This window comes from Capronia epimyces, assembly GCF_000585565.1.
Source record: "Capronia epimyces CBS 606.96 chromosome Unknown aczIQ-supercont1.1, whole genome shotgun sequence".
NCBI lineage: Eukaryota > Fungi > Ascomycota > Eurotiomycetes > Chaetothyriales > Herpotrichiellaceae > Capronia > Capronia epimyces.
Window position 1 is genome coordinate 4,524,353 of NW_006912904.1, and position 14,260 is coordinate 4,538,612.

Below are 14,260 nucleotides of genomic sequence, written 5' to 3' on the forward strand. Positions count from 1 at the left end.
ACCTACCTATTTATTGTCCAGCCGTGGGTCTTACTTGGTACATACTGCTACTAGGTACACACTGAAGACTCTGTCATGGACGACTTGAGGTATTGGCTTTAACTACTACCTAAACCCTTTGGGATCGTGATCCTCCATTGTCGTCCTAGGAACTTCCTGTCTTCGCTCCTACAGCACCATGGCTCCTGCTGCTAGACCCAACCCTAGAAGTGCTGCTGTGGGTGCGGCTGCATTTGCTCGCCCCGATGATGATGTCGACGCCGCCGCCGCCGCTGTACTCGCCGTGGACTGGACACCAATGTTGAAGGTCGGCGTTCCAGCGAGGACCAAGCTGGTACCCTGGACGCTAGCTGAGGGAACAGCAGGTTCTTCTGTTGCCTCGGCATCTGGAATCTGCGTCCCGGTAGCTGTGGCTGTCACCGTTGCCCCTGGGATAGTGGTTCCAGTGGGAATCACCACGATGCTGGATGTGTCTGCTTTGTTCTCTGCTGCCTGAGCCAGAGCAGCCACGCTGTTGCTGATATCAAAGACTGCATACGCGCTTCGCAAGAAGGTGTCCCCAAAAATACTGAACCCACCAATTGGGGGTCCAAAGCCAAAGTCGCAGCCTCCAGACTCGTCTGCAAAGTTCTCCGCCGTGAAGTCCTGGTTGCCCACCACTTGGGATACCGGCACCTTGATGGTCACGCCACCGTCGCCGCCGAAGGAATAGTTGATCGTTCCGTTGATTTTAGCGAATCTGCACGGAACGACATAGCTTCCTTGACCAATGCCGACTGCCCCAAAGCCGTTGGCTAAAGCGTTGAAGACGTCGTCAGTGAGAAGAGTCTGACTGGTGCCTGAATCGAGCAAGACCGACTGGGCATATCCGTCAGGAGATAGCTGTGTAGTTTTCCCCGTCTCATCGGTAAAAGACACACTAGTCAAGGTGACATAGAACTCAGACACAATCCCCTCCGGTCCTTCCTGGACATCATCAGCTGGAGCCTCGAGTTGGGGTAAGGTACCAATCCTTACCTGCAGAGGGAGGGCAACAAGATCGCCCGTGTACTTTGTGGTGTCGACACCCCCAAAGATGACCGCCCCCTTGTTTGCTTGGAGATCGTTCAGGTACAGGCTGTAAGCGAGTCGATTGATGATGCCCGTAGACTTTAGGTTATCCATCACCGACGGATACACCCCTTCGGAACTAGGATTGTTCGCTTCATTGGTATCGAAGCCAACGCCCATGACCCCATGAGGGTCAAACAGCGTTGAAGCCACTCCAATCTGCTGTTTTTTGATAGCGGTAGATCCGCCAACACTCAAGGTATCGGTAGCCCAGTCGCCAGCATCACTATCTCCAGGCGCCGCATAGGTCTGGACGCAAATTAGTCCCAGTGCCGGCACACCCTTGCACCGCTATCCTCTAACCGGTCACACTCACAATATTGAATCCATCTTGGTCAACGACGGTGTAGGTGCTTGAAAGGGTCGGGTCGAAAACTCCGTTGTCGCATCCGCCTTTCTTGCAGAGAGGGGCAGACGCTGCCGGCACCCAGAGATCGGAAGAGCCGGTGTCGAGAGTGACAGCAAGGTGCTGAGCAGGCGTCCCCAAGGTAATATTGACCAAATATTCTAGTTTGTTCGTGTTCTGCGTCAGCACCGTGTCCACGCTGCCGTCCGAGTTTTGTCTGCGGACGAGGCGAGGTTCGGAGGGAGTGCGTCTTTCGATATCCAATTTGAGATATCCTGGAGAAGCAAGGCATGTGCTTGTAAGTGCCGCACATGCAGCTCCGAAGAGTAAACGCATGCTGTGCACCTGCGCCAACGACGGGACCGGGTCTCGGCAGCGAGACGAATAGGACGGGAAAGCAGAGGTCCAACACTAAGGTAGAGTACGGCAGGACTGAACCACTGACTACTTCATCGATATGACATGGACAAGGCCAAGTTGGTCTTATAGGAAGTCAATGTAGTCAACGAGGAAGGAAGTGACGAGAAGGTCAGCACTCTGTTCCGTGAATTGACTGGCCGTTCGGTGTAGGCATCCACTGCAGGGTGATGGCGCAGGAGGCGGTGGTGAAGGTGGAGGAGATGGACTGTCCGTATGGAGTCCTCCGTATATGCTGCTGACAACCTCACGCGGGAAGGAGTTGGGCTAAAAATATTCAGGCTGCGGTGACCGTGTCGTGAGTTGGCAGGCTGCCTGCATGGGGTTTTCTTGTTTGCCTCGACAAGACTACGTCAGGCCTTGTTAGCCCTGCCTGTTTCATTTGTCGACCACGACACACCCCGGACGTCTTTGTGTTCCCGTGTCTAGTTACTCATCGAATAATGAGCAAGAATGAATGAGTGAATGATCAAAAAGCCGGTCCAGCATTACGCAGCAGCCCGCCGGTTGTGGGGCATGTGCTTCCCTGAGGATCCGATGTTGCTCACTACCAAGCAGGTGCCTAGCAGGTGCCTAGTATGTTTACTTCAATCCCTTGGGGCTAAAGAGGAGGCCACTTCAGACCTTGTGGCGGACCCAATAATATTAAATGACGCGTCCACTCTCTGGAAAACTCATACATGATTCTGCCAGTAGCAGTGGAAGAAGGTACCAGGTGCCAGGCATCCAGTCACAGATCGCTGAGGGTTCCAGGCCCCCTTGGTAAAGTCCGTTGGCCCCAGACGCTCCTCGGGTCTCCAGAAGCAAGTTAGATACTTGTATAGAAAGGAATGAACAAAGTCGTTGCCCGAAGATCCCCCTTTTCCAATCAACCATAATAACCAACCATAATAACCAACCATAATAACCAACCATTATAACCAACCATTATAACCAACCATAATAACCCTGGCCAGAGGTCCCGATCTGCAACTGACGCTACTCTCGAAGAATGTCACAACTCGCCACCCGTGGACAGCTCCTCAGCCCCGAGCCGAGCCGAGTACTGGGCTAGCCCGCGATCATCATCCACTACTCGCAGGTATCATCAGGAGAATGTGCCTTGGCTGATTCACATCTGCCGTCTCAATAGAACCTGCTCTGCGGTCTGGGCCATATCATTCACTGGTCCTTCTTCGTAGTCGTGCGGTCTTCGGCAGCATTCGAGCGTCGAAATACAAGCTCATCGCGACCCCAAAGAGCCACGGCAGCAGTTCCGCAAGGACCCAAAACGAGCGAGGCGATCGCGATTTTGATCGCTCCCACGAGGATTTGAACCAGGGTTGCCCGTTCCTGCTTAGCAGCAACTCGCAAAGTCAAGCCCCAGATCAGAGTCGCCGAAACTCCCACTAGAATATCCCATTGCAAAAACCAGAGAGCTCCGTCTGCAAGAACTTTGACCTCGTGTGGGCCGAAAGGCAGGACAGGAACAAAAATCCTGTCTGGTTGGAGTTGTGGTAGATACGTTGAGCTGAACAAGACCGGGAAAGCATACGCAAGAAGTGACAGGCTAAAGGCTGCAAGGTGAGATCCGGCCGAGGACACGATTGCAAATGCATAGGCTTGTCGCAGGTATTTGACCGTCTTTGCCTTCTTGTCACTTTCGGTCAGAGCTGTGGCTCTTGAGTCCAGGCTCGTTGCGAAAGACGTCAAGACCAGGTGTGTAATTCCAATCCAAATCGACCAACCCTGTTGGATCCCCGTCCAAGTTTGCTTGGTTTCAAATGATATTAAGGATGGGGCGGGAAGACACATCAAAAGTGAAGGCAGCCCGAATCCCAGTAGGATGCTGACAGGGGCGAGGGCGAGCTTTACTGGGGTGTCTACTAGGAGTCGGTATTCCTGCGGATCGACCGCGGCCGGCGATACCAAGAGATGAAGCGCAAACCAGAGGGGCGCAACACAGGCATAGCCTATAATTGCAACTGCGAGACCGAACAACGTCGTCCTGTTGCCATCAGCTTGGTCGTATAGACAGAATCTTAGGACTTACGCAGTAAGGATAAACTTTGTCTGATTGCCGGCTCGTAGACCCTCGGTCGTGATTAAGGCCCAGGCGGCGAGAACTTGCCCGCCCAGATATAGAAACGAGAGGGAAACATCGGCTCGATTGCCATCGATAGCCGTATAGAAGAAACTGACTAGAGAGGTCAACTCCTTGTCCACCACCCCAATACCTGTGTATGTCTGCTTCATGGGAGCCGGTGTAGGACCTGGTATCACGGCGCCAGGCTCGCTCTGTCGGCCCAAGATCGCTAGAAGACCATTTCGGTATGGAAAGACCCAAAGAGTCCAAAATCCGCAGATGGATAGGAAGATGAGGAGGAGCGTGGGGCCAGTAAGCGCCATGTAGAACGCTGTTGCACAGAGAGTGGGCTGTTCTTGCGTATACAACTGACGACGGAATGCTCAACACGACTGAACTGAGAAGCGCCGAACGGAAAGAGAAAATTTCCGCGAAAAGGGCGACAGGGCAGGGTAGAAATAGCCTCTACCACGAGAGAAGGCAGACGCGAGGTTGACCGTCTGAGCGTTCAGCCTCAAAGGTGCGGAGCGTACAGTGCTGACCGGAGTGGAACGTTTGTCAGAAGGGCTCTCAGTCAGCTGAAGGCATCCATGTCTGCCTTGTCCAACCAGCGATGCGCCCAGAACGAACGACCGGGCGGTGCTGCATGCGGGTGGCTTCAGCTGAAAAGCAAGGCATCTACCCGCTTCGATACGAAACTCATTTATTATCCGTACTCCTGGAATACGGAGGACGGAGGACGGAGTTTCTCTGTCCAACGCATGGGGCAGCTTAGCCGATACCTAGTGATTCTCAACTAGCCCGATAGGGACTAGAATATTCTATGGGGTTTGATGCCAAACCTTTTTCTTCAACCTGGATCAACTTCAACGTTTATCCTGAGACCTGCAAGAGACTACCATCCGAGGTAGTCAGTGACATGTCGGTATCGTTGTTACCGCGCTCTCCCGGTGCTTTTTACACCGTCTCGTCAAGGCCCATCTGCGGCAATGCCCAAACGAAAGCGTCAAGATGAATTGGAGGACAGAGACCTCGAGATTGAGGATCAAGCCCTCCGAATCAAAGTCACGAGGTTAAAGGCCAGATTTGACCAGAGCATCAAGCGCATGTACTCGGCGTTGAAACTAGCTCGGGGGTTCGAACGTCAGAAACTCGGTCGCCGGCAGAAAGCAGCCAGCAATGACCCTCAGACTCTTTTACGACTAAGAGAAGAAGTCATTGTGCTCAAGCAATTGGAGCTTGACCAAACCGCGCGAAAATATCTTCTCAAGCACCTATTCAAGGCCAAGCGGATCAGGGAGCATCCGGCATTCATCCATATCTACGGCCCGAATCCTGCTGTTGAACCTACAAAGTCAACTGCAGAGGCAAACGTTTTGGGAAGGTTATTCAAGTCAACTCCCGTGAAAAATGTTGTACTGGAGATCATGAAAACAATCTATGGTGTGCTTGGGATACCTCAAGCCGGGCCTAGAGGCGAAGCTGAGAGGAAGTCAGCCGCCAGTAGACCAATCGAGCAATCCGTGCACTCCATTCGAGAAGGCGAATTCCACGGCTTTTCGAGTGACAGTGCTCAAACAGAGGGTACTGCAAACCATGACCATTCTTTGGGATCAGGTTCCGAAGAGGATCGTCTTCTTGCTAAATATGCCGCGGGCAGACTAGCTTCATCAGATGATGATTCTGATGGTGGCGCACCAGCAGAATTAAGACGCTCAGAGAGGAATGGCAGCAGGCTGAGGGGCGACCTTTCAATCTCACCCAGTCCAAGTAGCTCCTCAGATCGCCACCGGCAGGCTATCGACGATCAAAGGTCAGAACAGAAACTTACGAAAACCGCCTTTCTACCATCACTGAGTCTTGGAGGGTACTACTCTGGATCGGAGTCGGACGATGAAGACACGTACCAACATCGTGGCCCAGCGGAACCGAAAATCAGGAAAAATCGGCGAGGGCAGCGAGCGCGACAGCAGTTGGCAGAGTTGAAGCATGGAAAGAATGCCAATCATCTGGCAAAGCAGAAGGAACAGAATTCCAGAGATGCAGGCTGGGATCCAAAGAGAGGCGCAGTGGCCACGGGGCACAATCCCAGGGAACGTTCCCAAACAGGACGCCATCAAAAGACATCGGACGGCAAGGCTACTAGACAGGCCAGGCAACCAAGCTCTAAGGCGAAGACGAGAGATGACCAAGGCCCACTACATCCGTCTTGGGAGGCGGCTAGGAAACGGAAGATGCAGACTCAACCCCAGGCGACTTTTGCTGGAAAAAAGATAACCTTCGACTAGGTTATGACCCTAAGAGATAACGCAAACACAATCTGCTCGGCTTCCTATGATGGCTTGGGAAGGTGTTGCCAGGTAGCCTTGCGACTCAGCCATTGCAGTCCTCACTCTCAGGACGAGAGACGTCGAATATTGGAGATGTCTGAGAGCTTACGCCTTGTATGAATTCTCGCTTGAGTTCCGACCGGATTTGGAACTTTCGAAGGTGACTCTGGGGAAGCCAGGGACATCGAAACGCCCCAAATAGGAGCAGCTACCCACACTACTGGACACGAGAACCTTTTTCAAGAAGATCCTAATCAACCAGGACTACTATAACCAACTGAATTTCAAGTTGTCACTTCCACAGCACGCTTGGTGTAACCATACTTTTTTTCCATAGGCATGTAGTATTTGTTGGGGGTGTGACAGACTTGTCCTTGCTGCTGTCCTACGACACACATAAAGTACTCTTGGGTTGGAACGGACCTAATCGTCTCAGTCTATGATAACCACTAAAGATAGACCTTGAGCGGGAGGCGCGAGCGGATTAGGAAGATGCTGTGCGGTCCTGTCGACTTTGACATATTCAACTTCTTGCGTCTACTGTGGTTAGAGTAGTAGAGTATGGAGTACACCTATTACAACAGACCGGCTGCTATTATTGCCGCGCATTATTAGCGCCAAGCGCGATTCACCTTCACGTCCATGGCTGCACCTGCTACGACGCCCGACAACAAAATACCTCTTCAAGTTATTACTGAACCCAATCTGAATGCTTGCATAAAACAGTCTTCTTCTGACTGAGATCGATATCCCTCAGGCCGTTACATGAGCAATTTCCCATCGGACGCCTTCCTCCTCCCAATCCGGATCTAGCCTTCCTACCATGACCGACCCTCCACACCGTGCAGGTCCTGTGAGGCGACGCTCATCTCTTGCCTATGATCCTGCCCGAGACATATTCAAAGAACTGCCTGATACAATAGCAGAGGCTGTCATCACCGAAGACGCAGAAGGCAAGCCAGAGGATACTGTTGCCGTGACGTCGAGCCCGAATGGCCACGGCAGCGCCCAGGACCAGACTCGAAAGCGGAGGAGGTCGGTCTCGATCGGAGCAGACGGCCAAAACAAGCCCAAAGAGCAGCCTAGAGGGCAGAACGAGTCTCCTGACGTGAACAAAAGACAACGCACTTCAGGTTCATCTCCGAGTGTAGAGAGACCCTCACCTAAGTCACAGACAAACGGGATTCACAAGGACAAACCAACCCCAAGAACACCAGCAGATTTGCCACGAATTCCACGTAAACCAAGAGAGGAAGGAGAAATTTCTACGTCACAATCAGTTCCGTCTGCTTTCAGTCGACGATCAGAGCGTGATGACCAACGAAGAAATGGCGGCTTCCAAAGAAGATCTCGGTCCCCCCGCCGGCGGTCTCCAGTACACTTCAATCGACGACGGTCTCCACCCCGAGAACGTCGCAGATCACCTTCCCCAATCCGTGACTCTCCTCCCCGGGAATTCATTCGCCCTGGAGGTGCCCGTGGCCGAGGCCGCAATGTGCTAGCCGAACAACAACGTTTGGCCGCAGAGCGAGAACAGCAAAGCACAAGCCTACAAGCCCAGACCAATCGGGGTGTCCAAGACGTTTCAAATCAATTCTACAATGCACGACCTGAGTGGGTGAAAGAACGTGGACGCGAATGGCGCAAAAACGAGTCACAGATCAGGGGGCTACGCAGTTTCAACAATTGGGTCAAATCCTGTCTCATCCACAAATTCAGCCCGGAGGAGAAAGGAGAGGTGGAAGAGCTTGGCTGGGGCGAGGAGGCCAAGGAACCCGAACAGCAGAGACCGCTCCTTGTCCTCGACATTGGTTGCGGCAAAGGTGGTGATCTTGGGAAATGGCAATTAGCTCCCCAGACGGTCGGACTGTACGTTGGCCTCGATCCTGCGGAGACAAGTATCCAACAGGCGCGCGAACGCTACCAGCAGATGCGACGTGGGCGTCGGCCAATCTTTGATGCTCGCTTTTTGCCTCAAGATTGCTTTGGTGCCTGGATCGGCGATGTAGGCATCGTCCGCGAAGTCGGCATCGACCCCAATGTGGGCAGTGGCCAGCCAAGCCGCTGGGGCGGTGGTGGATTTGATGTCGTGGCAGCAATGTTCACCATGCACTACGCATTTGAGTCGGAAGAGAAAGTGAAGATGATGCTCCGTAATGTGGCGGGCAGCTTGAAGAAGGGGGGCCGGTTCCTTGGCGTTGTGCCCAATAGCGACGTGAGCGCAGAGCATATCCGGAAATGGTACGCTGACAAGGCGACAAAACAGGCACAAGAGCCTGCAACTGACAACTCCGACGCGTCGAACAAGGAAGAAGGCGAGGCACAGGAGGAGGAAGAAGGTCCATCCTGGGGCAATTCGCTATACCGAGTTCGTTTTCCAGTCGACCCTTTGCGTCCATTACAGCCTGACGGGTCTTTCCGCCCGCCCTACTCGTGGAAATACATGTATTGGATGACCGAAGCCGTGGACGTGCCGGAATTCGTTGTGCCGTGGGAGGCCTTTCGCGCCATCGCAGAGTCGTACAACCTAGAACAGCGGTACCGGAAGCCATTCTTGGAAATCTGGGAGTCGGAGCTCGGCAATCGAGAAATGATGGCCCTTGCAACTCGGATGGGGGTCACCCGGTATGAAGGCGGAGAGCCGGTCTTGTCGACTGAAGAATTAGAGGCCGTGGGGTTCTACCATGCTTTCTGTTTTGTCAAGGTCTGAGCCAGATTGGGTAGCAATGGAGCAGAGGGGGTGTGGTAGTGACTGGCAATGTGTATGCCACCCTTCCACAGCGCAAGTGAGCACCACATGCAGATGGGTCAACCAGGGAGTGTGGATGTTGTGGGAGACGAGAATTGCGGCCTGCATCAGGTCTCTGCTTGCTTGTGACTTGGTGAGGCTAAGCAATGTGACGGTGATCGAGGCCGCTATCATGGGCTCAATGATTTGAAGCTGAAGCAAAAAGCCACTGTCCTGCTCATTGCAAGGGCAACGATGTGTATGGAGTGACTGCGGTTCATAAAAACGAGCGTAGCCACGAAGCAAGGAGCTGCATGCACACAGTCTACGGAATAACGAACGATCCAGCGAGATCTGGGCTCGTAATAATAAGGAAGGTGAGTTTAGATACCTCGTTTATTCTACACTTTGACTGTCGAGCTGGGTGTCTTCCTAGAAAGAATCTTAACAGAGTATACGGAGTACTATACGGAGTATATGTATATATATATCAACTCGTTCAGTTCACACGTGATGCGAACCCGAACGACATCGACAGCGACATGGATGATTTCTCCGCAATTTTTGTTGTCGCCTTCTCCAACTGTTCGTCCGTCGCAGCTCATCTTCCACTCCTGAAATATGGAACTACTCTGTAAGCCAGCTAGGAATCGTCTCCTGAATTTGTTCCTTTAGTCAGTGAGCGAGTTTCGGGACTATGCGAAAGTGCTTCAGCACATGCGCGCCAGTCTTCAGCCATGAGAACCCACTAGTACGTGTCCATGTTAAGCCTCCCGCAGCCATAGAGCGGGAAACCAGACCAAGCGCTCACGACTGAAATCTAACCATGTCATATAGGGACTCCCCCGGGCGCCGTCGTCTCGCTCGACGCAAGGACCTCCTCCCCAGCTTCCACGGGCTCAGCGCGGACTTCCTGAAAAACGGCGACTGCGCAATGTCTCTCACACGATCGCGGTCTCCAGCGCCAAAGGCGGCGTGGGCAAATCCACATTGGCCGTGAACCTGGCACTCGCCTTATCACGGCACGGCTTCCGCAGCGGCATTCTCGACACGGACATCTTCGGGCCCTCGATCCCGACGTTGCTCGGGCTCAGCAACGCAGGGGAGCCGAAGCTGACGCCTTCCAACATGCTGGTGCCCTTGACCAGCTATGGCTTGAAGAGCATGAGCATGGGATACCTGCTGCCGAGTGAATCGGCCCCGGTGGCCTGGCGCGGACTCATGGTCATGAAGGCGCTCCAGCAGCTGCTGCACGAGGTGGACTGGGCCACAGGCCAGCCCGGCCTGGATGTGCTGGTGCTCGACCTGCCGCCGGGCACGGGCGACGTGCAGCTGACCATCGGGCAGCAGGTCCAGCTCGACGGAGCCGTGGTGGTGTCGACCCCGCAGGACATTGCGCTCAAGGACGCCGTCAAGGGCGTGCAAATGTTCCGCAAGATGAACATCCCCGTGCTCGGTATGGTCCAGAACATGAGCGTCTTTGTCTGTCCGCACTGCCATCAAGAGACGCACATCTTTGCCCACTCACCCTCACCATCCATCGACGACGACGGGCCCAAGGCCCACGGCACTGGCACTGGTGGTCTGGGCGGCGCAGAGGCCAAAGCGAACGACCTCGGCGTCGACTTCCTCGGCGATGTTCCGCTCGACCCCCAAATCTGCGCCGACGCCGATCGAGGCGTGCCCACCGTCGTCGCCGAGGAGGCAGCCGGCATCAAGGTCAATTCGGCCTACTACGAACGCATCGCGGAGAAGGTCGCAACAAAGATCGGGCTCTCCTGGTCCTGATTATTACTAGGAATATTATCTATGCCACAAGAACACATGTTACTACTAGTAATAGTATTTATGCCACAAGACAGCCAACCATGCCAACTGGTCGTCTGCATCGTGATGCGACACGTTCGTGATAGTATCGTATTTAAGACACTCGTTCCATGGCTGTCTGAAACGTCGTCTCGGCCCGGTCGTACAGTTGCGGCCTCGCTGTACTTGTATCGGTGAGCGCATGGCTAGAGTTCTCTTTCTCTTTCTCTTTCGCATCGCCCCTGTCGCCGCCGACACCGACAACGTTCAATATGCCTGTGGTTGGGCCCTTCTCTGTCGTCGCTGTCGCTGTCGCTGTCGTTGCTCCGGTGGAATCACCATGTGCTTCGACCCCAGTAGGATCATCAACAATGCCCACGACGCCGTCAGCCCTCACCACGGCAGTGGAACTTAGACTGCGCAAAGGTTGCATCCGGCCCATTCCCTCGTCATGCTGATGACTCTGCAAGCGTTCGAGGCTCCGCTGGCTCCGCGGCGTGTCGGTGCCGCCCATTGCAGGGGCCGAACTGGAAGCTACAGCTGGACCATAGTGTTGTGCACCGCCTTCTTTGGAAGGGGAGCCCGCCGAAACGATAGCCACGTCCACTGTTTCTTCATCAGACTTTTCGCGCTCGGAGCTGAAACTCTTTGTTTCGTTCATCAAGGGGCTTCCAGGCCTGCTCGTTGCTAGGTTCGTCGAGTTCGGTGGTTTCCCTTCCTCCCCATCGTGGGCTCCATCTACGTTCTTCGACACCCCGGGTGAAGCGAAGACGGCCCGTGTACTTGCGTCGTCGGCAGCAAGTCCGCTGCGACTGGTCATGTTGCTCGCCGTATCTGAGAGGAGAGGCCCACTCGACTCGTTACGACGGTGGAATGCAGTTTTGAACTTGGGTATAAAGCCTGCCGAAAGCAGTCCTGGATCAGGCGAATTAGGTCGAGGGTCCTGTGGTAACGGGCTGGTTGGTGTTGTGGGTGAGTGCCCGTATGCTGGCTCCGGCACGGACACCGCCTGTGGGCTGACAAGAAGAGGCGCCATATCATCGTCCTCAGCTTGTCCTGTATCTGTTACAGAGACAGTTTGTCTTCTGCCTCGAACTCTGGATTCACTTGTTCGTCGTTTCCTGCTTGAACTTCTTTTCCGCAAGGTGCTCGGCTCTCGACTTTGTGATGGACTCAGTCTGTCTGGAACGGGGGCGATCTCGACTTGTCCGTCCGCAAGAGCCTGAGCTTCGGTTTGGTCCACTTCCCCAGTATCCTGGTCTCCCCCTTCTGACTTTTCCACCCGCACAGCCTCTTCCTCTCTTCTCAACGTAGACTCATCATGTCTACTTCCCCAGCTGCTCCACATCGCCAGACCAAAGCTCTTCCTCGTCTTCCTTACCAGAAGATCTTTTCCAGTGCGTCGAGACGCGAGAGCACTTGGCGGGGGACTCTCCCCCTTCTCAAACCCTCTTATTTCTCCGCTGGCCAGAGTCCTAATCCGCTCTTTGCGTACTCTGCTACTCGCACTCGCGTACTTCCTGTCCCATCTCTTTCTTGCCTCGAGCCAATTGCGCACTGGTCCTGGCTTGACAACCCCCACATCATCCGGGGCTAATTGAAGAGCGGGCAGCTGGTGAGCATCAGCAAGAGGGTAGGTTCTCCCATGACGGTCAACACCTTGACGAATCATGTTACCAACAAAACGGGGTAAGGCATCACCGGCTCGACCGACACTACCGGTGACTCTCGTCGGGTCTACCTTTAACTTTGCTGAAATGTCACTGGCGGATCCTGTCTCATCTTTTGTTGCAGAATCTGAATCCGACTCAGAGGAAATGATCGAGATGTTGTCATCATTCATAATCTCGATAGACCTTCTTTGGGCTCTGGCCAGAGCCCAAGCCCCAAACTGCGCTATCGATCTGTACATGAACTTGGCGGGCCGTGTAAAAGACAGTGTCGTAGCAACATGACATAGGTCTTCGTAGACTTGTAATTGGACGGGCGTCGGCCTGTACTTTCTGAGAATGGTATCATCCGGATCGTAGGTTGAGCGGTATGCCGAGCCCAATGGGTATGCAGACGGGTTGGCCATTTTGTGTGCCAGATAGATTTGTTCGTCACGGAGAAGCTCGCCACCACCGGTCAGTATTAGCACAGGAGGAAGGCCACCAAGTGACGGTTGCAATACCGGGGACACCAAGGGATGCGCCAGGAGCTGATTTGTGGTGTACATCTGAATCTGGTCCTTGAGGGTGATACGTTTTCCGTCGAGCTCAACCGACAAATAATGCTGCGATGCCGGTTGCACCTCTCCACCATCCCTCGTGGGCACTGCAATCTTCCGGGCCGGACCCAAATCTTCTTTATTGGATTCTGGGAGATCTGAAAGTTTGCACTCCGAGAAGCCAGCATGTAGTTCTGCAGAGACCGCAACTTTATCAAGGTCAACATCAACATCATGACCTTTTGCCAGAGCAGTGATGACTGAAAGTTCATGGTCATTGGGAGGTGGCCATGACATCGATGGTTTGTGCATGAACCCATGAGGAGGAATATAGTCTAGCTCGGCGCTACCAACCAGACTGGGGAATGAATGCGTCATGTCAACCCAAGGCGAGATGAGAATCGCCCCAGCAGGTAATGGGAGGCTCTGGTCCCGCAGCAAGCACAACAGCGAGACCACCATACCTCCACCGGCCGAATCCCCGGCGAAAATGATCTCGGCAGGCTCATGGAGGCTGAGGAGGTAGAGATATGCAGCGAGGCAGTCTTGCAACCCGCAAGGAAACGGGAACTGGGGCGCCAATCGGTATCTTGGGGCAAACACTCGAGCTTGGAGTTTTCTGGCATGCCGTTGCATCTGATACCGATGTTCGTCAACACTGCCGAAGAAGTATGCGCCGCCGTGGACGTAGAGCATGACTCTCCTGCTTCTCCCGCCCGTTCTCTTCTGCTTGTTGTAGTGCGCTCGCATCTCAATCCACTCTGCCTTCAGTTCCATCTCTTTTGGACGCCATTGCCACCATTGAGAGCCTCCTACTTGCTGAAGCCCGGCCGTCCCGAGTTGACTCGTGATTGCCCGTGCAGCTTTGGAAATGTTTTCGGCGGGGATGGCGACATTTTCGGTCCTCACCCAGGATGGGGTGGGCACCCATTGAGCCGTGAAGGCCTGCAAGTCTTCCACGGTGTGGTGAGAGGTATATTTCAGGAAGGTCCGGATCAGGTGAAGTCCCTCGTCGTAGGAGATATGTGCAGTCGGTTTATGCCGCCGGGGCTTTCGATTCGCATACTAGATGAATCCTCCGTCAGCTCTCGCGTGCAGTGAACACATAGGAGTAGGGCCCGCACATGAGAGATATATGTTTTAACGACAGTGGGCGTAACAGCGGCGCCGACTGCAACAGTAGAAATGGTCATATTGATTTACCCACTCGGTCACGTCTCAAGGGGGACAGTAAACATCCTAGTGGTAA

At 54.0% G+C, this 14,260-nt stretch overlaps 6 protein-coding genes across 6 annotated transcripts; 3 read left to right on the top strand and 3 right to left on the bottom strand.

Moving 5' to 3' along the window:
- Positions 1 to 168: 168 nt before the first annotated feature.
- Positions 169 to 1,792, bottom strand: A1O3_01636 (uncharacterized protein; the record flags this gene model as incomplete). Its single annotated transcript, XM_007731780.1, has 3 exons — positions 169 to 966; positions 1,018 to 1,359; positions 1,427 to 1,792. The coding sequence occupies 3 exons, from the start codon at positions 1,790 to 1,792 to the stop codon at positions 169 to 171; spliced, it is 1,506 nt and encodes a 501-aa protein (XP_007729970.1).
- A 1,242-nt stretch (positions 1,793 to 3,034) lies between these two features.
- A1O3_01637 (uncharacterized protein) lies at positions 3,035 to 4,261 on the bottom strand (the record flags this gene model as incomplete). Its single annotated transcript, XM_007731781.1, has 2 exons — positions 3,035 to 3,860; positions 3,906 to 4,261. The coding sequence occupies 2 exons, from the start codon at positions 4,259 to 4,261 to the stop codon at positions 3,035 to 3,037; spliced, it is 1,182 nt and encodes a 393-aa protein (XP_007729971.1).
- A 666-nt stretch (positions 4,262 to 4,927) lies between these two features.
- On the top strand, positions 4,928 to 6,226 carry A1O3_01638 (uncharacterized protein; the record flags this gene model as incomplete). The annotated part of the gene is made up of 1 exon (XM_007731782.1): positions 4,928 to 6,226. One exon carries the CDS (start codon positions 4,928 to 4,930, stop codon positions 6,224 to 6,226), a length of 1,299 nt encoding a protein of 432 aa, XP_007729972.1.
- Positions 6,227 to 7,091: 865 nt separating this feature from the next.
- A1O3_01639 (mRNA (guanine-N7-)-methyltransferase) lies at positions 7,092 to 8,978 on the top strand (the record flags this gene model as incomplete). Its single annotated transcript, XM_007731783.1, has 1 exon — positions 7,092 to 8,978. The coding sequence occupies one exon, from the start codon at positions 7,092 to 7,094 to the stop codon at positions 8,976 to 8,978; it is 1,887 nt and encodes a 628-aa protein (XP_007729973.1).
- Positions 8,979 to 9,693: 715 nt separating this feature from the next.
- A1O3_01640 (ATP-binding protein) lies at positions 9,694 to 10,784 on the top strand (the record flags this gene model as incomplete). The annotated part of the gene is made up of 2 exons (XM_007731784.1): positions 9,694 to 9,747; positions 9,834 to 10,784. 2 exons carry the CDS (start codon positions 9,694 to 9,696, stop codon positions 10,782 to 10,784), a joined length of 1,005 nt encoding a protein of 334 aa, XP_007729974.1.
- A 133-nt stretch (positions 10,785 to 10,917) lies between these two features.
- On the bottom strand, positions 10,918 to 14,204 carry A1O3_01641 (uncharacterized protein; the record flags this gene model as incomplete). Its single annotated transcript, XM_007731785.1, has 2 exons — positions 10,918 to 14,076; positions 14,136 to 14,204. The coding sequence occupies 2 exons, from the start codon at positions 14,202 to 14,204 to the stop codon at positions 10,918 to 10,920; spliced, it is 3,228 nt and encodes a 1,075-aa protein (XP_007729975.1).
- Positions 14,205 to 14,260: the final 56 nt, after the last annotated feature.